The following is a 26629-nucleotide window of genomic DNA, read 5'->3' as shown; positions in this document are numbered from 1 at the left end:
AAGGGCACCGTCTGAGCGGCCTATAAATCTGCTTTTGACATGCCTGTAAATTTCTTTTTAATACCTTGATGTCTTTTAACTCCCTCCGATCATTTGCTCAAGCTTAGTCAGTCCTCAAAGAGTTAAGGGGGCATGTCCCGAGCCAGTCTTGAACCCGCTGCTGAATTAGATTTTTTAGCAACACATCCTCCGCTTCTATGGCAACTGTTGAAAAGCTGTGTGTTGGCCAGTTGAGGTGGAGTTTGTTGTAAAACTTTCCCAGCAGAACCAGACAGCACCGGCATGAATGTTCTATAAGGCAACTGTGAGTTGATCAGAGAGGAGCAAGAGAGGAGAGAAGAAAAGTGTTTACTCAGGTAAGCGAAGGTTGATTCTAGGCTGTAAAAATGGCAACAATTGATCAAACTTTTAATTTCTTTTTGGGGACGCTTAAATTAATGATAAGAGCAAAGAAAGCAAGTGGTGCCATTTCATTTCCCATTCGTTGTACTGCCTTTTTGGAATTGTTTAAGGTGCAATATTGCAAAATTGATTTACATATCAATGCATTAAAACTTGCATGTCTCAAACATTTCGACAAAAGTGTGAGGCCAGAATATTCAGATGAGATCGTCAACTTATTTTGTAACATCAACATCCATTTCATCATTGAACATTTAATGATCTTGTTGAATCTAACGCGCGTGTTTCGGTTTAACACAGACATCTATGTGTTCATGTGTACTTGCCAGCCAGAGATTCCTTCACTTTTTTACAATAACTTTTGCAGTCGTCCTTGTCGTCCGGTGATGTTCTCCCTATCAGAACTGGCCCCCCTGAACCAGCATCAGACCCGGTCTAAACTGTTGAAGCCATGGTGGGAGGTTTTCATGGACTACTTGGTGGTCCTCATGGTAATGGCATCCGTTCTAGCTTGTACCATGCAGTTGTCAAGGGACAGAGTATTGTGCATTCCCTTGGATCCTCTTGTCACTGGAAATATGAGTGTTCACAGTTCGTCCACTGAGAGAAACGCAGCACCGGCTTTATCTTCAACATCTGTTCCACATGACATCAGCCCAATTCTTCATTCTACATCTCAGGGTCGACGCACACATCTGGACTACCAGCAGTATGTTTACATTAGCCAGGTACTGTAATACTTCCTTGTTCTTGAAAGAAAAAAAGAATGTCTGCACACTGGAGTGGGAGGAGCTCCAGTTTCACTAAATGGAAGTGAAAGAATATTCTCTTATAGTTATGAAATTGTCCTGGCTTGGAAATGGCTGAACTGTGTGGGATTGATTAAAGAGACTAAGATCCGTTTTTACAGAATGGAGAATTTTACTATTTTTCTTATTTTCACAGTGAAAAACAACACAAAGCCTTTTATGCATTTGGTGCAGTCTGGAGATATGACAAATGGCTACATTTGGCTGCCTTGTGTCTATTGTGGAATGTCCATCCATCCATCCGTTTCCTGTTCAGCTTATCACAGTTGTGGGGGGGAGGCTGGAGCCTATCCCAGCTGACATTTGGTGAGAGGCGGGGTCACCAGGTCTGGACAGGTCACCGGTCCATCGCAGGGCCATCGGGAGCAATTAGGGGCTCAGTATCTTGCACAAGGATACTTTGACATGGTCACTGGGGGAAGTGGGGATCAAAGCGGACACCCACTTTACCTACGAGCCATGCCGCCCCCTATTGAATGTCTCTGGGATCAAATAACTTAAATCATGATTGGCATCCAGGAACTTAAGGGCTGTAGGGGTTTAAGGACACTTTGAAATCTCCTGTTCTAATTAAATGTTCTGGATCTGCTACATTAATGACTTGATCATTTGTTAGTGTTTTCCAGCTTGCTATTCTCCCACCAAGTGCCACAAGGGACGGCGGGTTTAAGTGCATCTTCTGTCTGTCTGCCTGTCTCTTCAGGTGTGCTACCATGAGGCTTTGCCCTTCTACTCCCGATTCTTCCCTTACATAGCCTTGCTGCAATCTTTAGTGCTGGTTGCCAGCGGCTCCTTCTGGCTCCACTTCCCCCATACCTCCTCCCGAATAGAGCACTTCCTGGCCATCTTGGCAAAATGCAGTGAGTCACCCTGGACATCTCAGGCCCTGTCCCATGCTGTCCAGCAGGAGAACATTCTTGAAAAGGAGATGGTGGAAGAGAAGCAGCAAGCCCACCCTCCTCCCTCCACAGTTTCATCTTCTTCCCCGGAGACCTGCATTAGACACTCAAGTATGGACTCCGGCACAGACAGCCCACTTTTGAAGCGGTTAGATAATGCCACCCCTCCTTCTCCAAGCCCCTCCACACTCTCATCAGAATCCACCACGTCAATTATAACCCTTGGCTCCCAGATGCACTTCCCATCTTCCAAGACCTCAGGCATGATTGACAGTCCCAGGCAGGAAATCAGACTGGATAAAAGTGATGGGGAACAGGCCAGGGCGCTGTTTGAAAGGGTCAGGAAGTTTAGATCCCACTGTGAAAGCTCGGACGTCATCTATAAGGTTAGAGATCCTTTAATCAGAGGGTTTGTATATCATTCTTTGTTTTTTTTAAATATATATATCTTAAACAGTGAGATTTTTCTGATGTTTTATTGCTAAAAGAATTGAACACTTTGTGATGTGATAACATGTTCTCCCCAAAGCCTGACAAGACAGATACCCTGGTCTTCTCTGTGCATGCATAAGGAAGCCCAGACCAACAGAGTCCAGCTGACCACTATTTAGCATAGCACTATGAATTGTAGCAGGTGGGAAGTGTTAGCATACCAGCATCAAAAGTCATCACACCTTGGTTTGTCCGGAAGTTATTTCCCCTTGTCCTCTCTTACAAATGGTTAAAAATAGCAGTCACTTCTTGTCTTCAGCACACGTCTTCAGGGTAGTAGGTCAGATGTCTGTTTCTTAATTTGCAGGATGTCATCATTTTAAATTTCATAAGGAATGTTATGTGTACAATCTTTAGCATTTTAAAGAATACAAAGTGTGACGCAGTATGTTCGATGACTTTTGATAAAGGTACCATAACACTTCCCATCCACTACCATTCTTCAAGCTAAGCTAACTAGCAAGTTTCAGGGACTCAGCTCCCTATTGTATGTAGGGTATCTATGGTATCTATCTTCTTGTCTGGCTCTGGGAAGGATGGACAATAAGCATTGAAATGTTTCTTCACATACCCCTAAAACTTTTTTTTTTTAAATTCAGGTATGTAATTTGATTTGATTTCAGTTTTTGATAAAGCTTGATGACATGTTTTATCCATCACTCCTGCTCTCACCCATTTAGGTCTACTTGGCTCAAACAATACTGAAACTGCTGCTGGTCTCACTGATCGTGAGTTACACCATCCCTCTCCTCAGCACCCTCTCCTTCACCCACATCTGTCACCCTGAGGATCAGACCTTGGTGGGCTACGCCACCTTTGAGTGTATCCATGTGCTCTCCTCTCTTCTACACAAACTGCTAGTGGCCTACTTGACCTTAATGGGACTGTATGGACTGCTGAACTTTTACACCCTCTGTTGGATTTCACACAGGTCAGGCTTTGCATATACTGTGTACTATAAGCAGTATAAATATGTAGGTGCTCAGGACAGTGCATGCACAGTGTAAGGTTGAAGAGGCTTACGAGAGTATAACTTTGTATGAACAAGATAAATTAGTCGACATATAAAAAAATATATACATTTTTTGAGAATTCTTTTTGATTGTTCATAGAAGACTTTAAATAGAGTGATGCTGGTGAAGTTGAACAGGTTGAGCCTGATCAGAGTGGAAAACTGCTGTTTTGACATATTCTGTCTGAGATCATTCTTCATCTGTCTCCAATTCAGTTCTCTGCGGCAGTATTCCTTCCACTCACTGAAGGAGTTGTGCTCGCTGAGGGATGTGCCAGACCTGAGACATGACCTGGCCTTTCTTTTACACATGTTGGACCAGTACAACCCTTTGCTGGCCCAACACCTGTCCGTTTTTTTGTCCCCCGTCAGTGAAAGTCGGCTAATGGAGGAAAGCCTGGAGAGGCGCTGGGGGGGCAGGGAGCTAAATGCCATGTCCAGCATTGACTCAGAGGGCCGCTCCACACTGCAGCTGGTGGCACTGCCTCGACTTCCTCCAGCCCTCTTCAAACTCAGCCAGCTTCAGGTCCTTAAACTGGAGCTCATCACAGATGCCAGATTTACAGCTCAGGTGTCATTCATGGTGGCACTCAGGTGAGGTGTACAGTATAAGGGTGCACACAGGTTATTTCCACCGCCTGAATGCTTGGATGTGCATACTTCCCCATACACTTACGCCTTGTTTTTGCATGTACTTACTTGATTTCTGTTGGTTTATCCAATAACAGGGAGCTCCATCTCTACCACTGCACTGCAGCTGTGGATCCCGGTGCACTTGGATTTCTCCAAGAACGTCTAGAGGTCCTTCACCTCACTTTTACTCAGACATCAGAGATCCCCAGCTGGGTCCTCTCCCTCCGTAGCTTGCATGAGCTTCACCTCTCAGGTCGCCTGAGTGGTGAAGGGGGGGTGGGCCGCAACTGGGCGTTAGGGAGCCTCCGCCAGTTGCGTCACCTGCGTGTACTGGTGATTCAAGGCATGTTACAGCGAATCCCCGGTGAGCTATATGAGGTGGCCAGCAGCTTGGTAAGGCTGGAGATCTGCAATGAGGGCACACGGCTGCTTGTACTGAGCGGCCTGAAGCGGATGGTTGACCTAACAGAGCTGAAGCTGCAGGACTGCCAGCTGGAGCGTTTGCCGTCCACACTGCTGGCTCTGACCAAACTACAGACTCTCAACCTCCAGCATAACAACTTGAGAACGCTGGAGGAGCTGCTTAGTCTGGCTCATCTGCGTCGTCTGTCTTCCCTCAGGCTCTCCTTTAACCGTGTTTTTGCATTGCCGGCCAGTGTTGGTGTGTTACGAGGCCTAAAGCTGCTTGATCTGTCCAGCAATCAACTCCAGAATCTTCCCTCTGCACTGTTCACTCTATGCAATCTTCAAAGGCTCCTGCTGGCTGGCAACCTGCTAGAGAAGCTGCCTGCAGAGGTGAAGGGACTGCAATTGCTCACAGAGCTGGACCTTAGTGGGAACAGGCTCCAGAGTCTGCCCCCTGAGCTGTTCAGTAGCTGTTTGGAGCTCAGTCTCCTAAATGTGTCTCACAATGCTCTTAGGTCACTACCAAGGGGGATTGCATCTTTACGTCAGCTTTGCAAGTTGGACCTGCGCAGTAACTGTCTGGAGGAACTGCCTGCTGAATTGGGCTGCTGCTCAGGGATGCGTGGAGGTGGTCTTCAGGTGGAACACAGTCTCTTCCTTTCCTTGCCTGCATATGTTAGGGACTTCCTGAACCATTCTTGCTCCTCCTCCCACTCAGAGGAACATTCCCAGCCACAATCAGACAGTTTCCCATACTTTTCTCCTACACAGTGGAGGTTCTCTTCAGCTCTGGAATCACAGATTTAAGGTCAATAAAAATCTGCCGCTGAACTACAGTCCAGGCACTGATAGCATTATCCAAATAATAATGATGATGGTAAATATTTGCCTAGTTGAGGTTTACTGCTAAAAACTGCCATTTCATGTCCTGATTTCAAGGTAATATTTGTCTACTGTAGTGTTTTGTTTGTCCTTTTAATGCGAGGCTTTGGCAATCACAACATTGTTGGATTTACCCTTTAGCCCATGTACAAGTATCCATACTACACACTGACTTTCAAACGTTTAAACAAATGTCAAAAAAACACTAAAAGGCATTTGGAAAATTATCAAGCTTTGTGATTTTCCATGAGATTGACTATCGATTTGTAAAATAGGAATCTATAAACATCAGAATGTGGAAAACTCTATGACTTAAAGAGCTGGAGAATGATTAAATCAAAAGATGGGCCTGGTAGGCTAAGATAAGGCTGGGCATTATGAAAAAAGAATATCAGGAGATTCAGAAGTCCTTTTTTGACACTAACATTTATCACAATATTTATGATGGTATGGAAAATTCATGCCTGATAAATCATCAACATTCATCAAACTGGTCCTTGATGGCAGTGAGAAGAGTAACTGTAAACTTCACCAGACTTTTGAAACATTTCCTTTTGCGAGACATCGTTGACTTTTTTTTGGGACTTATTTACAAATAGTGTATCTCATTTCTGGCTAAAAATCCATGATACAATATTAGATTTTGATATTATTCAATACATTTCGATATACTGCCTAGCACTAGGCTTATGTTCATTAAAATTTTGAACAACGTAAAGTATCGTAACACCTGAGAAAGGCCTGTTTGCGGTTGGTCATGATGTGCTGGTAACTCTAGCCAATACGTGGGACCACCACAAGACAATGCATGTGTTTGGAAGACTTCTGGAGGGATGAACCACTTTCTTCCAAAGATACCCCCCATTTGTCGTTTTGAGGATGGCGTTGAAAAACGCTGTTAAGCCTAAATGTTCTAAAAGTATTAATTTGCGCTGATAGTGGTGACGTAGTGACCCGAATCTAATTAATTGCATTCATTGTATTCGTTATGATGTATTCTTTAGAGGAAAACATTAAGACAGCACTGACAAAAAAAATAAATTCAAGGAATGAAAATAAATAAGGTTATTGTCATTCTTCCTCCCACAGTGAGGCTACATTCTCCTTTCAATCAAACAATATTCATTTACTTACTTATTTTCATTATGTGGTTGATGTAAATGTGTTTTTCACGTATGGGTGAGGTAGACGAGAGTAGCGCTGACGGATCCCGCTTTTTTAAAATGCAGTGGACTGCGGCACACCTTTCCTCCAATCATTGGCTTGTTTTATCCTTTGTCATCCAAATCCACCAATTATGTTTACGCGCTTTTGTGAAGGCGGGACTTCCGGTTCCTCGTATAAACCGACTGAGGCCTCCCCATGCGGTTGTGATCTATTGGTGGAGTCGTAGTAAACACAATAAAGGTAAGAATCTGAAATCATTTTGATTAATTTCGATTCTCTTACATGTAGCAGGCACGGAAGTTAAACAGTCGCTTAAATTTAGTGAAGTAGCCTCTTTCATTGTTTGCTTCTGGGTATTAGCAAGCGTCTGGAGCCTATCACCTCCTTGCTTGACCAACCCACTAGTCCTCGTAATTTTCCGTAAATGAGCGGATTTTGAATTATTTCATCCAAATCATTATCATCAACAGTGTTTTGTGTATTTGGATCAGCCGGATAACGTTAGTATAGTAGCTCGAATAGCAGACTCGCTTGCAACCTAGCTAGCTAACTCGCCACGTTAGCACGAAGCTAACGTTATGCAACACAATGGCTCTCTAGTAGCTCTGAAGCTAGCGGCTATGGTTAATTCATTACTATTGGCCGAAGTCGTAGTCCAAGCTTAACCAAATACGTTTGCTACGTGGTTTTCTTTCGGGCACTGTCGTGTAACAGCGACTTCTCCCTAGGCCCATTTGTGCGCCTTCTCCATTCAAGCTTAATTAACAGGTCTTTGTCATCAGCCGGCCTCGCATGTTAGAATGGGATACGCGGATAGCACTCCAATGTGCTACCGTACTGTGCAAGGGTTAGCCTCTCGACTGTGGACTACTTAATACACCATTTGCTTTACACCAACCAAAGTGTGATTTTAAAAAAAAAAGTTTTATGGATAACATGGAGATAACTACACCATTGCAAAACCCAGTACGGTTTCTGAACTAATCCTTGTGGTGAGACAAAGAGTGGCAACAACAGGTGGGCTCCTTGAGCTGCTCATCCCGTTTGCTCAAGAAGGCAGTAATGACTACCATGGTAGATGTTCAAACAGATGAATGACCCGACCTTATGCTGCTCCTGTTCTAGACCAGAAACAATGGCCGAAAATGATGTTGATAATGAGCTGCTCGACTATGAAGAAGACGAGGAGCCTCAAGGAGCCCCTGAGAGCGCAGCCCCCGCAGGCAAGAAGGAGGTGAAAGGTTCCTATGTCTCCATCCATAGCTCTGGCTTTAGAGACTTTCTTCTCAAACCAGAACTGCTTCGTGCCATCATCGACTGTGGTTTTGAGCATCCATCTGAAGGTGAGGGGCATTCCAGTGTCTTTACTGTTGAGGTGGTAAAATGTCTTGTTTGGCTGTAAAATGCTGTCTGATGGATTGCATCTACTTGGCCCATTAATGTCAATCCTGTTGAAGTGATTTCCTGATTAAATCCAAATAGTGTTGCTAGAAATCCACCCTCAACTCTCAGAAATGTCAACATCTGTTTCATCTGGAACACACAAACTTCCTAGTTGCAGTTCCTACATGTGGACACCCAAGAACCCACAAGTGCTATTCAGAATGGCTGCTCTGTGCATCAGAAATGTGCTAATGGTCTTTTTGGCACTTGCCATATTAATTTGTTAGTACTATTTGTGTAATATCTGTACAGATGTCGCTGTAATGTTTGTATGGGCCAAATATTGCATAATATATCAAGTAGTATAATTACACACACTTCTACTGGAACACAATCAACTTGAGTGTGGCCTGACCCCCAGTTCTAATTAATTCAAAGCACACCTCAACTTCTAACCTGTTACTTCCTCTTCCGGCAGTCACATTTATGCATTGTTTGAAATCTATTTTTCTTTGTCTTTATGTAGTCCAGCACGAATGCATCCCACAAGCTATCCTGGGCATGGACATCCTGTGTCAGGCCAAATCTGGAATGGGCAAAACAGCTGTGTTTGTTCTGGCCACACTGCAGCAGATTGAACCTGTTGACGGACAGGTTCGTGTCGTAATCGCTTACAGGTTCTATGCACTGAAGTGGATTAAAAGGATTTTTGTCTCCCTGGTGGCCATGGTTTCATTCAAGCTCAGTAAAAAGACACACACTAGAAAGCACTGACCAGTTCAAGATGGGTAATAGTAATGACAGTAGACCCCTGTCAGTATGTGTTCATCCTAATTTTGCAGTCCACAAGAGGACAAAATGGTATAAAAAATCTTTTATAGCAATGTTTCCTAAATAAACACAATTTGCATTCCAATTGGGAACTAAATGAACCATATTTCCTCTGCATGTCTGTTTTTCTCCTCTTCAGGTGTCTGTATTAGTCATGTGCCACACACGAGAGCTGGCCTTCCAGATCAGTAAAGAGTACGAGCGCTTCTCCAAGTACATGCCCACTGTAAAAGCAGCAGTATTCTTTGGTGGCATGGCCATCAAGAAGGATGAGGATGTCCTAAAGAAGAACTGCCCTCACATTGTTGTTGGAACACCTGGCCGCATCCTGGCGCTCATCCGTAACAAGACACTCAGCCTGAAGAATGTCAAGCATTTTGTCCTGGATGAGTGTGACAAAATGTTGGAGCAGCTAGGTAGGTTTTACTCTGTATTAGTGGATCTTTTGTTCAATTCAAATGTGTGAGGTGATGTGTCGACCATGAATAGTACGGCCACTGACTTATTGCATCTCTCCCCTTTTGTGTGGCAGACATGAGGCGTGATGTCCAGGACATCTTCAGGATCACACCTCACGAGAAGCAGGTCATGATGTTCAGTGCAACGCTGAGTAAGGAGATCCGACCCGTCTGCCGCAAATTCATGCAGGATGTAAGTGAACGATGAAGGGTTTTCTTGTTACTGAAAATGTCCCCCAACCCACCCCACCCCCCTGGACTGTTGAGTTCTGTTGCTAAACCTGCCATTTTGTGTCCTGATGTCATGCTTAACTACGTGATTAAGTCTCTGTGCTCTCCTGTGTAGCCCATGGAAGTATTTGTGGATGATGAGACCAAGCTTACACTGCACGGTCTCCAACAATACTACTGCAAGCTGAAGGACAGCGAGAAGAACCGCAAGCTCTTTGACCTGCTCGATGTGTTGGAATTCAACCAGGTAAACTCTTTCAGTGCCTGTTGCTGCTTTATTTTTATTTTTTTATTTTTTTTTAGAATTAAGTAGATCGGCTTCAGCGGGCCTCTGGACAGATTCCTCCAGAAGTCACTCTAGCACAATTTTCCCAGTTGTCAATATTTTGATGTCAACATTGTTTCTCTGCTACAAGCAGCAGCTGTCCAATTGATAATTCTAATTATATACGATTTAATAAATGTACAGAAACGTAAAAATATGAAATAAAAACTAGGTATAACTGCATTGCCTGTAGCTGTCTGTACTGTCAGTAGTATTTCTGATGTAGGAGCAATTTAGGAACATGTTTTTACTTTCTTGTAATGTTACATTCATGTCCAGTGCAGTGTTGGGCTCTCATTAAACAATAATAATATACACTGGAGAATTTGAAAATAGCGACAGCCTCCATTTCATCACTGTGATGTCATTAATGGGGGAATTAAGCCTGGTTTATGTTTCTGCGTCGCGGTGACGGCGTTGACGCCACAGTCCTCGACGTTCACGTCACGGTCAGGATTTTTTGGAGGCACACGTCAGGCTACAGTGTAGGGTCGACGGCGTAGGTACGGCATCAACGCGACGCAGAAGCATAAATCAGGCTTTATTGTGTCATGCCGTGTGTAATTGCGTTTTGTTTTGTGTTAATGCGGGGCCACCTCTTTCCCGGTCAGCGGTTCACTCTTTCTCCCCAAAGCCCAGGCTGTTTGATGTCTCTACTCATGTTTAGATGGCGGTGGGAGATACGATGCATTTCTGCTGGTGATGACGGAAATGCTGCAGTGATTCGGAGCCTTTTCTGCGTTCACTGTGCTGCACTTTAGGGCTGACATGACTATTGAAGATACTCAGAAGGCTGATGTCCTATTAAAATATTCTACATCATCATATATGACCATCTAATTAAAGAGCAGGATACAACAGTAAAATGAACACGACTGAAGCACCAGAGCACTCTCTGCTGGACACACTAAGCAACACAAATTTGAAATCACTGTAGGCGTTGTATCTGAAAACTGAGAAGGTGGGCCAGTTTCAACCAATACATTGGTGGACTGGTGCCAGCCTGTCCCCCCCCCCCCATCATTTCGCTTGGCTTAGTTGCGTCTGTGAGATTACGAGGTTATTGGGTAGGCGGAAGACAGCACATAGCTTGAGCTGATGAGTTACATGTGTAGTAGTGTCAGTGTTAATGTGTATACTGTCAAAGCCATGTGTTGCCAAGTTCAAATGTGGCAGTCCACACATCAGCACCCTCTTTATCTGCTTGAAGGCTGCTGGCAAAACCTGCTTGAAGTAGTTTTAATGCCTCTGCTTTGCCTCTAGGTGGTGATCTTTGTCAAGTCAGTCCAGCGCTGCATCGCTCTGTCCCAGCTCCTGGTTGAACAGAATTTCCCTGCCATTGCCATTCACAGGGGAATGGCTCAGGAGGAGAGGTGAGATGCACATCTTCCTCTTGTGTACCTATGCTTATAATATATGCCCTCTTGAGCTGCAATGTATGTTTATGGCACATAGTGTCATCTATTCACTCAACGCATCATGGCCTTCAAAGGGGGGCCGTCCAGTAATGCTTACAGCAGCTGTGTCGTTAATCCTCTTTGGCTCTGCCCCCATTCCCCAGACTGTCTCGCTATCAGCAATTCAAGGACTTCCAAAGGCGGATCTTGGTGGCCACCAACCTCTTTGGCAGAGGGATGGACATTGAGCGAGTCAATATTGTGTTCAACTATGACATGCCAGAAGATTCTGACACCTATTTGCACAGGGTGAGAATGTTTTTCCTTGCACTGGTCTATGGTGTAGGTATGAAGAGTCCCACCAGCGCATGCACTCACACACAACTGCTGCTACACATCACAACAATGCACACTGCAGCAGCAGCGAATTGTCTGTTTACTAGCAGCACAGTTCCATTCAGCCCTTTTTCTTACGCTAAATGTAACTGCTGTTCTGCTTTCAGAACGATCTCTGCAGTTTAAGGAACCATTCATTGACAGACACTCAGTACAGCACCATAGAAGCCCAACCATCAACTAAATGCCTTATTCTGCTACTCTAAAGTGTCTGGTGTTCATACTGGCTCATCATCATGACTTAAGACGAACAAGTCAGTGTCTTAATGCTTGGCTTGTAGAGATTTGCCACATTCTCATGTTTTTGTTCAGCTAGAGGTGGGTGGAATGGAAACTACCCAGTGTCTCAAGTGTACTTTTATACATGTCCTACATGAAATGCAGGAGAGGAAGAATGGAAAGAGATTGAAAGTGCATTCAAAATACGTTGAAGTGCAAAACTTGCCGGCCATGTGATCGTGGACGCCCATAGCAAACACAGAGCGTGTTTCCTGCCGTGCGTCATTTGTACTCCCGAGACTGTCCTTGGAGGCAGCAATGTGCCACAGTGCTTCTAGTCTGCTGGAAATCCATTTTGCTGATTCATAATGTCTTGATTAAAGGTTATGAAGCTCATGATATTTTTCAGTAATCAATCTCTCATCATCTAATTTTTTTTAAACCTTAATAAGCTATCAGACAGAGGTAAGAAGAGAGTTTACTATTCCACCCACAAGTTGAGCTCTTCAGAAGCTGGCAAGTACAAACAAGCCAGTTGGAGAGGGATGTGGAGGCTGGAAAGTAGGACGATGACATGAAGTGTGGCTGCGGGGCTTCAAGCGATCAGCCTCATGCGGGGGGGGGGTTAATTGGAAGTAATTTGCTCAGATCTTTTGACGTGTCCTTTGGCAGCGGTGAGTTTTGCACTTAAGAGTGAGTCAATTCAGTCTTATCTGTATAGCAGTAAGTTGTAAATTTTATGACACTACATAGAGCAGGTCTTCAACCATGCCCTTTAATTTAAAGAGGCCAAGCTGCTCTCGTAAGGAAGCTTTTCGCCAGTGGAAAAAATACCTTCTTCTTTTATGTCTGTTACACTTGTCTACAGACCAAAATTGGGGGTGATGTTTGACTCCCGTGTCTTCTCTACTCCATCAGGTTGCCCGTGCTGGCAGGTTTGGGACCAAGGGCCTGGCTATAACCTTCGTGTCTGACGAGACGGACGCCAAGACTCTGAACGACGTTCAGGACCGCTTTGAGGTCAATGTGGCTGAGCTGCCCGATGAAATTGACATCTCCTCTTACAGTGAGTGAACACACTTCTGAGTGCCTACCAAAATGCAGCTCTGCTCGATGTTAATTAAGTTAGCTTGATGGGTTGACCCAGTGGAATGATTGTATCCCAGTGGATTAAATGGATTCAGAGCAATTTACAGTAAAACTACATTTGATCACACGTTAATTGTTGGTGGTCTTTGTTTTCTGGAGCTATTTAAGCCGCTGAAGTCTTGCGCCCCACTGCTAATCACTGGGTGTTATACACTCTTAGTCATTTTGGCAGCTACAGACAACAGTTGGCACTGCTTTGTAACATCAATGGAAGAGGCCTTTTGGTGATTAACCTGTTGGTGAAACATCGGTATGCCCAGCTGTTGCTCATTGTGCTTCACTTTTTCTTGCTCAACTCACGCCTCGTCTCCTTTCTGTCCCACTCCAGTTGAGCAGTCCAGATGAATCCTCCAGCCAAGCAGAAGCCTCCTCTCTATGGATCTTGTGTCTTGTAGTTGGAAGTAGACGTACTTTACTGTTTATTTGAAAGCTCTGCCCGTTCCCTCTGTTCAAACATTTATTTTTATTGTCAGTTTTGGGGACTGGGGTGTATGGTTGGTTTTAATTTGTCTTTTACTGTTTGTTTTTGCTCAATGAAATTAAAACTTTTTATAAAATGCCATTTCACTATTGTGGTCTCTTTTAGAGGCAATGGTCTGTACCCCTTTTTAATTGATTACTGTCTCTAGTACAGTTTGATGGAAATGGAGAGATAGTCATAAGGATCATGTAACGTGGTTTCATTTTTGTTTCTTTTGGTTCAATGTCCAGACTAGTTGTTGTATGAAAAAGTTTGTTTCTTCCTCCCCGCTGCAGAAGAGTTCATCTTCACAAAGTAATGAGTAATCATGTAGTGACACAAGTAAAGAAATGACTTTAGCTCAAATGGCAGCTCTTTGAATTTCCAATGGAATGCCTCCAATAAATGTAGTCACCAACTGGAGCTTGAGTAGTGAATTTGCAAGTTTTATACAAGTAAAATATTTGATGCCACATTTTGTCTCATGTTTGAGGTTCTGAAATTGTGTAACACAAAGTTCTCTGCGTTCAGGCTTCAAACGGTCCTGAAAAACTTGCAAGTCACTGGAATTTGAAATTCCAAGGCCTGGGAAAGTTTTTAGAGGAAAATTTTTTTTTTAAATTAAGTCTTGCATATTTGATTTTATTTTAACTGTCTGTTTGACAGAATCTTTTTTTTTATGTATCAAATCACATGGCTTGTCATCAATTTTTAGTAAAATACACTGGCAAATTTTGATACGGATTTCTGTTAATTTTTCTGTAGAGCACATTTAACACATCAATTAAAATCTTTCCTTTAAGACTTGGGAAAAGTAACTAAACTTATTGATAAATATATGAACCCTGAACATTGCTACTTACTCCTTGAAACAGCAGAAACCACAGGAATCAGTTGACTAATGTTTTGTGAGGGGTGTAAAGTACGTCTACCACCTGTGATATTAGTGTACTCAAAATTCAACTCAAAATTCCTCAAATTGGTGGGTTTGTGATTAAAATTGTTCAGCATCAGCTCTGAAATGTTAGCATGCTACAGTGCGGGACCAAAAGTGGCATGCATGAGAAGCCAACCCTAATTAATAGCATTTTAGCGTTCAGCTTGAAACTTTTAAGTACATTTCAAATAATTGTAATAATATAGAATTTAATTATTGACAACAGTATTCCAAGATATAACAAAATAATATGCTGAAGTTTTTTGGTTTTTTTTTTTTTGCAAATCAATACAAGTCTCCTAACATAACTGCAATGCAGAAAAGACTACTACAACGCTACGTAGGCAGATTGTAAAAATACCAGTTCTAGTTTATCATGGTATACAGTGACACAACAAAAATACAGATTGAGAACCTCAGTAAGAGTTTATCTATTGGGGTGAAAGATTTATTCAACGGGACAAATCAAAACCCGGTGTATGACTGTATGGCCAGTTTTTAAAATTTGTCTATAAGGGGAACTAATGGGCATGTAAATGCTTGCTTGCAGTTTTCTGTTGTCATCCCAGTAGTATTTTTTTTTTAGACATATAATCACTATGCCACATATAAGAGTTGTACCACCTGCAAGTCATTTTATTATCTTATTCACTGGACTAACACATTATCAGTGTCACAGCTGTAGAATCGGCTCCATACAGGCGTTACAGTTCCACCTGCCTGCCTGCCTGCTCGATTGCTTTGCTGTCATGAGTTGAAGGCCAAGTGCAGCGCATCAGTAAGATCTGCAGTGGTAGAGTCATGAGTGTTGACACACCAGTGATTTTTTTTGGACCAACTGTGACTTTCATTTATGTATTCGTGCTGTTGATGAAACATAAGGGTATGCAGTTCTAGGCAGGTCAACAACACCTCTGTTGAATAAATGCACCCACACTGTAAAGTCATCTCTGAACATTGATGAATTAAAGGTATCGACACTTGCTCATCAGTTTTGTATCCATGTAATTCCCACCTGGTCTGAGAAAATGTGCAGGTGTCAGCAGGTAATAAAAGATCTCCACATCCAAAAACATGCGGGTTGGAACATGAACAAACTGATCAGCCCATCCCAGCAAGATCAAATGTTTGTTTTACACCCTTCTACAGATGGATCATGTGGGATTCATTTTTGAGTCTTTTTTTAATATATATAGATTGTCCAAAGCATGACTTTATTATTACAAATGGTATTTAAAGTACTTGCAGACATACACTCACCATGCTTTCAAATTGACACTTAACTCTCATAAAGGATCTGACCCTGGCCTTATTCAGTGCTAAAGTATACATGAACTACTTCAGTATTTAAGTGAACAATGTATCTGTACATAGCTGCTCTATAATGTCCTCAGAACAACGCTACACTTACAATACAGGAACCCATAGCATCTACATCGGCAAATAGCAATGGTAAAATGGCACGCGCGTGCACACACACACACACACACACACACACACACACACACACACACATATACATACATACACACACACTTATTATCATCTGTAAAATTTTATAACAGTTTTGAGGCAACAAATTCTCTCAAAAAAGAAAGCCTACTGTAACCAAGAAATGGTAGAAAATGGGAATATTTTTCCAGTTTCACAGAACTTCACTGTAAATGCATTTGTGCCACTATGTCATGGCACAAATGTTTGAAAGAACAATAGTATGAAGCTTCAAAACTCTGCCTTTAAATTTGGTTTAGATGAAAACTATTTTAAAACAACTTCTCAATTATAAAATACAACATTTCATCATGACTCAAGGCTGTTATAAGGTGCATGAACATAAACCCAAGTCCCAGTTTATTAAGATGTTTGACTTCTCAAGGTTCTTGTCCCGAAAACGATCCTGCCCCAACAGGTAGTTGTTGAACTCTGTCGTTCCTGGTCCCATCCTCTGCGCGCTCTTCTCTGACAGTGATGTCAGAGCCTTCGCCAGCTTTACCCAGAAATACTTGAACATGAAGAAGGTCTTGTTTCTTTTCAGTGAGTTGGCCTGCAACCGTCACTGCTCAATGATAGGCCCAATCGGGCAGCAGTGCAGTTCCACCCACCAGTCACAAATTACATGTTTACCTCTGTGATGCAGTTTTCAAATTTTATTTTTAAAGCAGACCAGTGAGTGGCTGATTTCTCTCACTGCCCCCTTGGAGTCAGGATTGTAATTTGCAGAGGATTAGGCGGTCGACTTGTTGATGCCAGAATCCCAGGCTTGTTCCTCTGGTGCTTGCTAAATATCTCAGTTTCTTGTGGAGATAAGGCAGGGGATGAGTCCAGCTGTTTAAACAACCTTTGACATATACCCTACTAATGCACATGAAGCCATAACCCATCAGGTTCAACTGCTGCCTTTTTCCAGTCTCTTCTCATCCTCTAGCCTCCATCATCCATCATTACACAAGGCTTTCTGGCCATTCTGACCTCTGATGTGACCCTGGCGTCAAGCCCTGGATCTGTGGGAGTCCTCCTCTCCCTTCCATGGCTGACAGCTCTCAGCTGCTTTGTCCTTTTCAGATCCCCGTTCAGCCGTGCTGATGCTCCAAACATAGCAGCACAGCCTTCCCTAGTGGCAGGCCACTGTGTCTCATCATGTCTGTCTCAACAATAAATACCAAATGAATAAATACCATAAAAGGAAACAAGCCACGCTCCTGTCTGAGATGCTCCTCCATCTTCTGCTACCATCATTCCAGTCTTGTTTGTCTCCATGAGTCTTTACCTTGATTATTAATACTCGGATGTCAGCGTGCACAGATTGGTTTCAAATATGGCTCCAAAGAAACATCAGTTGCCTATCATCTTGTCAGACCAGTTGTTCAGTCACTGTCATGTGACCACAAAGCAATCATGTGTACGTGTTTCAGCTTCTGCCCCATCATCCCCAACTAAAGTTTCATAGAGTTCAGGGGATATTTGGTGCATGGTAGCAACATGGCTACATGGAAAATCCACGTATTGCATTTTCCACTGGAGTCTACACAAGTCTGGCTGGGCCAGAAACAACCCTTCATCTATACTAAAGCAAGGGCTGCTCTTGTTGCTCTTTCCAAGTTGAAAATGCGCCCAACTGATTCAATTTTCTCCCCATTCCTCCCCAAATCATTTGATGTATGCACATCGCTTGCATCTACTCATAGACACACTAAGAAGAGCTATTCTATAACGGGGATTGCCGGGGGCAGGGGGAGTAAATGTCTTTTTAGTGAAGGAATGTAGATGGGGGATAACACTGCTAGTCAACGAACTTGTGTGTGTCTCCATACAGCCATTGCTGTGGGGGCATGGCTGCTTCGTTGAGGTGGTTGCACTCATCGCTGCACTTGCAGGACTGGATGAACATCACGGACCTGTTGAAGTGTTCACCATCGGGGCAGGCGAAGGTCACACTGGCATTGCGTGTGCGACGGGGCGAGCAGCAGCGGCCATCCCGACAAACGCCGCAGTAGTTGGGTCTGTAGAGACGAGTGCTCCTGCAGCCGGCGTAGGACAGACGCTGTGGCTCGGGGGCCTTATGGGTTCGTGAGCACTTCCTTCCTCTCTGTGGAGAGAGAAGACAGAAATCAAATCAATTCAGTTGTTGTTAAATGTTTCCTCTTGCAGCTGTGATTCCATATGCAGAATCACATTACCATTTGCCTGGAATCAGCGATGTAAAATAACTCAAAGACAGAGACATGAAAGACCAAGTTAATGCAGTTAAAACCAGAGACAGGGGAAAACAAAATAAAGGTCAGGCCAGCAGATGAATGCTGGCGTTAGGAGCATACCAACAATAGCTGAAGGATTGCTGCTGATGCACATTAACACCCACAACAGCTCTGCAAACATTGGGAGAGTTGAGGAAAACAGGTGGATAACAACCCATCAAGCTCATGAGTGGCTGATGGCAGGAGGCAGCGTGTTTGGGAGAGCGTTGTGTATGAAATGCGAGAGAGCAACTGAGTGGGTGAGTCAAGTGCTCTTTAAATCACACAGCAAAGAGCCAGTGAGTGCAGCTGACAGCCACGGGGGTTCAGAGCGGCATAGCTCCAAACCCAACCCCCACAAACAAACCAGGGGAACACTTGTGGTCTCTAAAAAGTTCACGGAGTTAATCCTGTGTCAAACTAACTTTTATTGTTTTAACTGTTTTGATTTATTTCAAACCAAAAATTACAAAAAAAAAATTGCTGAACCTACACGGGTCTAGTTTCCATTTTGGTCAAATCATTAACGTTAAGTACGAATCACAGGCAGATATGAAGGTGATTTATAGATATGTTTACTTCATAATAAATGTCAGATTGATATAGCACATTTAAAACAAGCACAGCTGACTAAAGTGCTGAAAAACACAATTTAATTGATTATCATTGGTAGTATGTTCAGAGCATGATTTTTTTGTTTTGTTTGTTTGTTTGTTTGTTTGTTTGTTTGTTTGTTTGTTTGTTTGTTTGTTTGTTTGTTTGTTTGTTTGTTTGTTGCTGACACACTGATCTTCAGTTTCTGTGTACTCTTCCATCTTTGTGCATTCATTAGGGAGCTGAGACCCACAGAGACGGGCTTGTTAGCTTAGCACGATGAATAGTTGCAGATGGGCAGATTAGCATAAATATGTCATTAGTAATCAAATGCACTTTTCTCCAAAATGGTCTTTTTTTTTTGCCTTCATTAACAGAACTAGAATTGTGTATAACATTCGTTATGAAACAATTTGGATGCACCCAAACTACTTTCGTAGCACAGTGATTTGATGCAGTATCTCTAAATCCCCGTTGTAATTTCAACCAATCCAACGAAACATTTGTTGACCAATAGAATAGCGTCTGCTTCTACTAATTACAGCCGAGTTTGTGACAGAGGCTTACGAGAAAGGGTATCAATCTTCATGTCTGGCTCTGGAAAGGAGGGCAAACAAATGAATTTTCCCCAAAAAAAGTTGTTGTGTAAGGGTAACAATAAACGCAACTCCTGAGTGGAGGCTTTTGAGGGTCTGTGTGGGCAAGGCTGACCCTACCTAAAAGCAGAGCAGGCGTTGTTTATAGGGCCTCACGTTTGGAAGTAGGGCTTCTTTTAGCGCAAGATGTGCAATGAATGTGCATATTCACGTAGTGCTGAAATGAGGCTTGCCCATTGGCCAGTTGGAGGAGAGAAAAGACACATGTCAATCAAGATGAAATGCCTGAGGGTAGGTATGTTGTAAAACTGTAAAACTTGTGGCCCTGAACACTTCAGCTGCTACTCACTACATAAAGAGAAGTTCATTCTCTGAGGAAACATAGACTTAGCATGTTTCTGAGGACTGTGCATTGATAATGATAATATATTAATAGAAATAATAATAATAACAATAAGAATAATGGAAGAAATGTTTGGATTATATTACTACTGGTCGTGGAGTATGTACTAAGCGCATTTTAATGTTTTTTCAGGCAAGTATTTTCAGTCATTTCATGCTTGTGTGTGATATTAAGACCAAAATAGTAATTTTAGTGATAATAGTTGTAGTATTTGTATTAATGACATTTAAATCCTTCTTAGGCGAGTATTTTCATCAACTTCATTCTTCAGTTTACCATTAGGGGACATAAACAGAGTCAAAGCTGAAATGTGTTACCCAGGGAGATTCACTACCAGCACATAAACCAGTTATTTTTTTAGGTTTGTCCAAGTTATTTCTATTGGACTTATTCTTACAAATAAAGGCTGTTCATTTCTTTAGTATTTTATCATGCACTGCACTTTCATATATAGTACGGGTGTGAGTATGGAAGGGGATTCCGTTTAGGGCCCCAACTAGGACAGGGGCAGCCCCAAGTGTGGGATCAAAGAACATACTTTTCTTGTCCATGGTACTTATATATATTTTTTCCTAAACAAAAATATCTGACAAATGCATAAACATATAAACTTTCTATAACTAACAGTGAACACACGTACAAATAGATCTTATGTAAACTGGGCTAATGTTTTAACCCCAGCTTTCTCATCATCCTGTTGGATGTTGCCCACACAGCAACAGAACTGTGAATAGATGGAATGGACCAGAAAGAGCTATAGCAACAGGGGGATTCAGGAGCGGGGCGTTGTAGGCATGCCATGATATTAATACCAATCTGTCCCCTTGAGAGCAATCTGTCCCTGAATGTATTTAGCATGGTGGCTGGTTGTGGGCCAGTTGAGGAGCCACTCCAATCTCTTCCTTTATCATTTCATAAGAATACATTCCTCACCTTGAGAGGGACAGACATGGAGCTGCAGGGCCGGATGTTGCACAGACGTGTCTCCTTGATCAGCTTACACCGGGCATTGTCATTGGTAACACGAGAGGAAACACCCATCCCACAGCTCCGAGAGCACTGGGACCAGGAAGTGGTCTGAACCACGCACTGATCGCCCACCTGCCTCCACGCTAGGACAGATGATGAAATAAGGACATCAGAGAAAGAGAACCAAGATCAGCAAAAGTGAAATTGGGGGGAAAAGGGCCGGTGGGAGCGGGAGGCAAAAGGAGAGGCACAGAGAGATGCAAAGCACACTAGCCTCATTCAAGGAACAGTAACACATAGAGAGGGTGATTACAGCGGGGGAAAGCTGGGTGACAGAGGTATGTGCTGTGTGAGAGCACCTCTGGTGTGCAAGGAGCCAGTGGAAAACAAGCCTCACATAAATGCTGACATACACACATCCACACAGATGCAGAAGGAAAAGCTCACAGTGGGGTCGTTTGTGCGTCAGGGGGCTAAAATGGCTAAAACATAAACATGATGCTTTACAGAGTCGAGGAAACAGACGGTGCTCTGAGGGGACACTGCAGTGCCCTCTCTTACCCGCCAGGTGCTTGTGGCCACGTGGCTTGTCCCATTTGCGCACCACCTCCACCAGCTCGTTGCCCAGGGAATCCTTCTCTTTTTTGGGTTTGTAGGGGTACAGCTTCCGGTAGGGTTTTTGATATGGCTTTGAGTATGGGTAGGCAGGGTATGGGATGAATGGGTAAGGCGGGTATGCTGGAGGTTGGGGTCGTCGGTGCATTGGGGGCACAACGGTTGTTCCCTTGTGGCAGTCGATGCTGAGGCAGCACTGGCCTGGCACCTTGACCAGCTGTGGGGCAGGACAGGAAGGGGATGCCAAGGGTACATGGCTAGGGCAAAGCGGCACACAGCCCACTGCCCCATCGATGCAGGTGCACTGGTGCTTGCAACCAGCACGGAAATTCTCGCCATTTTGATAAATCCGCCCATTGTATTCACAGGAGCGGCCCTCTGCCTTTGCTGAGGGAAAGGAAGAAGATGAGTTGGTTCAAATGAAAAAATACCAAATATTTATACAGAAAAAAGAAAGCGGCTCATACGTAAGTGTGCCTTTCATATGCATGTAAGAGAGAGAGAGACAGACACACTATCTCCAGATTTGTGAAGCAAGCTCTATTCTTAGACCAGAGAGGAATTTTGACTGGTTTACAATGTCCTTCCCCTCCGCTCTCCCAGTGGGACTCCCCATACAACACCCCGGATACCCCCCTTTATATAGAAACACCCCCAAATAAACACACATAAAAATACCACTGTGTGTGTGCGTGTTTGTGTGCTCCATGGGACTGTTTGTGTACACACTGGACTTCTTATATAAATCCGGGACTTGGCCAGTTTTCAGTTGCAGCTCATGAAGGTGCTCTGTTTTTGAAAGGTGGCACGGGCTTCAAACCTCAAGCCCCTATCAAAGAGAAACGCCAGCCGTTTGGAGAGGAAGCCAGATTCCCCACCCTGAAGTTATACATTCCCTCACTCAACCCTGAAGTAAAACCAAAACTCTGAGGCCAAGCCAAACCCAAATCTAAGTCTGACCCCCACCCCCTCCTCTGTACATACCCCTGCAGATGCCATGAGCGCGGCCCACATCATTGCCATAGTTGCACTCCAGGCCTTTATGGTGGTCGCAGGGCCTTCCTTCGTGGCAGTCCTGGTTGAGCTGGGCGGCACACACCTTGCAGCAGCTGCAGCCATCGGGGACTGAACTGACCCCGGGAGGACAAGACGGCGGTCCTGCGGGACACTCACACACCACTGGACAGTCTGTAGTCACCTAAAGCAGGGAACAGTCACAGCTCAGCATGAAATCATACTAGTGGGGTTCACCTGAATATTGAAACCTTCACTTGGTGCAGGAGTCACACTGGCAGCAAGTCGGACAATAGTTGAACTCATGTTACACACATCATAGACATTCCTCATAGTGTGTGTGCGTGTCACTGAATACCCAGCACTGTCCCAAGCCCCACAGGGATATCTGTGACCCTCTGTCGCCTTCCGCTTGGCATTCGCTGGGGTGAGCGAGGATGAAAGGGATGTTCTCAGTCCCCCACCAACCCCACCTCTCTGCTCCTACATCTTTTGCTCCCTCCTCCTCCATGCATGCACAAACACACTCACACACACACACACACACACACACACACACACACACACACACACACACACAAACACACACACACACACACACACACACTCTCTCTCTCTCTCTCTCTCTCTCTCTCTCTCTCTCTCTCTCTCTGTCTCTCCAACAACTCCCAGCAGGCAGTAGATCCCTTCATGCGTCTCTCTTGAGGACAGTTCTCCCTCACTGCTGTCACTCAATGTTGGGGGTCTTGGGTAGTAAAAGCTGGACACGACATCACAGTGACGATAACGTGTTGAATTACATCTAGCATCAGACATAGAAACATCTTCAAGGTAAAAGCCACAATGTATTCCTGTGGCTATTAATAGATTTGCCACTTCATATTGACCTTATGAGTATGTCTGTCTCCATTAGGGTAATATTACTGTCATGAAATTGGGATCCTATAGTAGGATCTACATATAGCTGGCAAAAGAGTAGAGTGCTGTAGGGTTGCCCAAGGTTAGAAGCCTCTGTAGAAGCCCCGCTCCACACACCCACCATCAGCAAGTTTGTTCCAAGTGGATGAAATATAAGAATATCGTTTTATCGTCTGATATTAAAATTTAAATGAATTCAACCATGTAACGTCCAGCATTAAGTTTTTACTTTATACTTCTACTCCAGTATAAATTATTGTATAGAATATCATGCAGTGTTAAAGATTAAGGTGAATGTGTAAATGAAATTGATGAAATAACTAAAATCATAGTGAAAAATGTAATGTGGAAAATATTTGTTATTTTTTTTAAATGTAATACTTATTATCATTATTTATTATTATGATTACTATTGCTATTATTGTCATATTATCTCATGCCTTGTTTTTGAACTTATACAAGCCTACATATGAACTGGTTTGTAATGCAGTATTATTACATTTACAAAAGCTTTCAAACTTTTATTTTTCTTAATTATGCTGATAATTTTGCAATATAACATGCATTACATGAGTATTTAACACAGACTCCATCCATTACTATGCATAATTGAAGGGGAAGAGAATAGTGGTGCCCACATTTTTGACTTGTGGCAGTTCATTTCATCAGACTGTTATTTTGAAAAGCAAAACGGTGTTAAATGGACGTGTAACCAAATAAGAGCAGCTCAAATCCACTGGAGCTGCACTCGCAGTGCGGACACGTGAGTCTTTATTCCTGCATGTGTGTTTACATGAGCAAAACCATGACACTAAATACAACTCGTGCACTCACCAATGTGACTGTCACCACCTGCATAACAGCAAGTAAAAGCAGTGTCCGCATGCTGTCAGTTGATTCACACAGAGGAAGAGCAATGATCCGACAAATAAATCCTCCAGGTACAATAGCGTTTGTCCACCAAAGATTAAATCCAACTTGCACACTATGATCCTCAAAAGTCCTCCATCACTTGCAAGATTTCATCGATCAAAGTTTGGAGCTTGTTTTTATATCAGCTCATTGCTTTTTATAGCAGCCCCGCCCCCTCCGGGCCGCCTTTAGCCAATTAGGACGCCGATGGGCGGCCAAGCTGTCCCCCAAGAGGGCGGGAAGAAGGGGGTGGCTTAGAGCTCCAATACAGAGTGGAGGCTTGGGCGGGGGCGTGGCCAAGAATGAATGCAGTCATTCATAAAATTCAGAATTACTACATTCCAAAGAGGACCTGGCTTTCTGGTGTTTATTTATTTTTGTTTGAGCGAAAATAATATTTTTGGTGCTTTAAACTTCTTTTCACACGCATACCTCTGTCCAGCTTTGTGAAAGGTAAAACAAGTATAGCCAGCTGCTGCTGTGTGCTGCAGTAACACTGGAGGGGAGCAAGATTGATGGATGGATAGTGATGTTGAGAATGATAATCTACCATCACTCTCTTTTCCTTCCCCATATCCTGTTTTTAGACCCCACATCCCTTTTACCTGCTCAGAGGTTCCCAGGCTACCCCCCTCTCTCTCCCTCACACACACACACACACACACACACACACACACACACACACACCACACAAAACACTTAAGTTCATTTTTCATTTGGGAGTGGGTTTTCATTGAAGAGTGCAGAGCGGAGGCAAGGGACTGCCTGGATAATCTCCCTGTCATCCCACAGACACGCTCACAGGAAACCAACCATCTACAGAACTTACCTGAGCTGGTGGCTAACACTGCAGCGATACACACCGATGCTGTGTGTGTGAGAGGTTAAATACATATTCTACATCTGTGCACTCCTGGAAACACACATTTAACCCTTCAGCCGTGAGCTTCTTGTTGGAATTCAGTGAGAGGGATTGTCTGGCTGGATTGTTACTTTCCATTAGAGTTTTCATCAGAGGTTTCATTAAGCTGATGGACGCCTGCAGAGATGAATGCCAACACTGAAGAATTGGTCACCCTTCATCCTCCATAAATCGCTTTCTGCAAACTCAAAGGGTTGAACACACACACACACACACACACACACACACACACACACACACACTTCCATGTGTGCACTCCTATTGGAGGCATAATCGTATTTGCACACACACCTATTATCAAGTTCATCCCACTTAACACCCAAACATTAACGATGCTATCCACTAGGTTTACTTAATGTTAAATTTAATTTCTTATTTGAGAACTTCTTCATTTGAAGTAATGCTACCAGTTCAGTGACATTTCAGATTATCTTTTAAAGACACGCGAGTGGCGTGTTAGGAGATTTCCATGTACTACAAGAATAATTTGTGTCTTTTTAATTTATATGAAGCTAAATGTCTGCTTCCTGTGACGGTAAAGATGATTTTAAAAATGTGAATCCATCCACTTGTCCTTACTCCCACATGCATGAAAACTGGAATCAAAGGGAAAATTCATTAGTGATACTACATGTATCTCCAGTGTATTTAAGCCGAATGAAAAACTGTTTTGATGGAGAATGTAAATGAAGGACTGCACTTTTATGCCTCGAATTTCTTCAGCCTTAGCACACATGTTCACCAGGATTTGTTGATGAACTGAAAAGATTTTGGTCCAAAGCCCAGGTCATTGTGAAAGGTCAACAATGCGGGAGCATATAGCTGCAATGCAAAATTTATAATTGTAATTATTTCATATATTTACTTTGCACAAAAAAACTCATTTAACTCGAGACACCTCACAACTAAAAACGTGAAAAAAATTGATTCAATTAAAAACAAAGACTAAAATGAAAAAAAAATAGACAAGGAATTTACAGCAGAGGAGGATAACTAACAGAGTAAAGGAGAAAGAGCATTTTAGTGCTGTGTCATCACACATTTATTTTAACAGCCAAATACAGAGCAAAACCCCTTTGAGCGAGTTGCCCTGTTGTTTGTAATTCAAACAATGGCAGTATCCTAGAACATACGTACCCCTGCTTGATGTTTAAAGTACCAAACCCAGGAAGGAGGTTCATTTCCATATTTGCCAATATTGATTTGGCTCCTGTGTCAGAATCCAAAATAACACAATGTACAAAAGAGGTGGATGTTCATGGAAAATAAGTGGCAGCTTAAGACACACATTGCATTTTTATGACGCAGGAGACAGAACATTTACTTACCCTGATTGCTGAAAGAGTCTGAGGATTTTAGAAAAATGCCCCTGGGTTTATCAACAATCTAAAGAAAACTAAATGCTATAACTTGAATGCAATGATGATGAATGAGAGTTTTTACCTTCATAAAAACCCAGAGTTGA

The 26629-nt window shown here is 43.1% G+C and overlaps 3 protein-coding genes across 3 annotated transcripts; 2 read left to right on the top strand and 1 right to left on the bottom strand.

Moving 5' to 3' along the window:
• The first annotated feature begins 264 nt into the window (after positions 1 to 264).
• Positions 265 to 6575, top strand: LOC147245840 (volume-regulated anion channel subunit LRRC8D). The gene is made up of 6 exons (XM_086184665.1): positions 265 to 356; positions 770 to 1130; positions 1915 to 2496; positions 3283 to 3533; positions 3831 to 4208; positions 4343 to 6575. Exons 2-6 carry the CDS (start codon positions 789 to 791, stop codon positions 5457 to 5459), a joined length of 2670 nt encoding a protein of 889 aa, XP_086040791.1. The 5' UTR covers positions 265 to 356; positions 770 to 788; the 3' UTR covers positions 5460 to 6575.
• Positions 6576 to 6802: 227 nt separating this feature from the next.
• On the top strand, positions 6803 to 14163 carry ddx39ab (DEAD (Asp-Glu-Ala-Asp) box polypeptide 39Ab). Its single transcript, XM_086184177.1, has 10 exons — positions 6803 to 6941; positions 7827 to 8044; positions 8611 to 8738; positions 9055 to 9331; positions 9448 to 9566; positions 9720 to 9851; positions 11193 to 11302; positions 11491 to 11635; positions 12860 to 13007; positions 13419 to 14163. Exons 2-10 carry the CDS (start codon positions 7837 to 7839, stop codon positions 13433 to 13435), a joined length of 1284 nt encoding a protein of 427 aa, XP_086040303.1. The 5' UTR covers positions 6803 to 6941; positions 7827 to 7836; the 3' UTR covers positions 13436 to 14163.
• A 653-nt stretch (positions 14164 to 14816) lies between these two features.
• On the bottom strand, positions 14817 to 24335 carry LOC147245838 (CCN family member 1). The gene is made up of 5 exons (XM_086184178.1): positions 24165 to 24335; positions 22383 to 22596; positions 21345 to 21785; positions 20748 to 20926; positions 14817 to 18073 (listed from the first exon to the last, which is right to left on the bottom strand). The coding sequence occupies exons 1-5, from the start codon at positions 24213 to 24215 to the stop codon at positions 17768 to 17770; spliced, it is 1191 nt and encodes a 396-aa protein (XP_086040304.1). The 5' UTR covers positions 24216 to 24335; the 3' UTR covers positions 14817 to 17767.
• Between the last annotated feature and the right edge of the window lie 2294 nt (positions 24336 to 26629).

The sequence above is a fragment of the Aulostomus chinensis genome, chromosome 18 (assembly GCF_037954235.1).
Source record: "Aulostomus chinensis isolate RoL2024-O1b breed Wild chromosome 18, RoL_Achi_v1.0, whole genome shotgun sequence".
Taxonomy (NCBI): domain Eukaryota; kingdom Metazoa; phylum Chordata; class Actinopteri; order Syngnathiformes; family Aulostomidae; genus Aulostomus; species Aulostomus chinensis.
This window is presented reverse-complemented; position numbering and strand designations above follow the sequence as displayed.

Coding starts and splice junctions, on each gene's coding strand:
- LOC147245840 (XM_086184665.1), top strand. CDS start 789: ATGTTCTCCCTATCAGAACTGGCCCCCCTGAACCAGCATCAGACCCGG. Junction 2,497..3,282: donor GCTCGGACGTCATCTATAAG/GTTAGAGATCCT, acceptor TCACCCATTTAG/GTCTACTTGGCTCAAACAAT. Junction 3,534..3,830: donor CTCTGTTGGATTTCACACAG/GTCAGGCTTTGC, acceptor TCTCCAATTCAG/TTCTCTGCGGCAGTATTCCT.
- ddx39ab (XM_086184177.1), top strand. CDS start 7,837: ATGGCCGAAAATGATGTTGATAATGAGCTGCTCGACTATGAAGAAGAC. Junction 8,739..9,054: donor TTGAACCTGTTGACGGACAG/GTTCGTGTCGTA, acceptor TCTCCTCTTCAG/GTGTCTGTATTAGTCATGTG. Junction 9,332..9,447: donor CAAAATGTTGGAGCAGCTAG/GTAGGTTTTACT, acceptor TTTGTGTGGCAG/ACATGAGGCGTGATGTCCAG.
- LOC147245838 (XM_086184178.1), bottom strand. CDS start 24,215: ATGCGGACACTGCTTTTACTTGCTGTTATGCAGGTGGTGACAGTCACA. Junction 22,597..24,164: donor AGGTGGTGACAGTCACATTG/GTGAGTGCACGA, acceptor TCCCTGCTTTAG/GTGACTACAGACTGTCCAGT. Junction 21,786..22,382: donor CGCTCATGGCATCTGCAGGG/GTATGTACAGAG, acceptor CCTTTCCCTCAG/CAAAGGCAGAGGGCCGCTCC.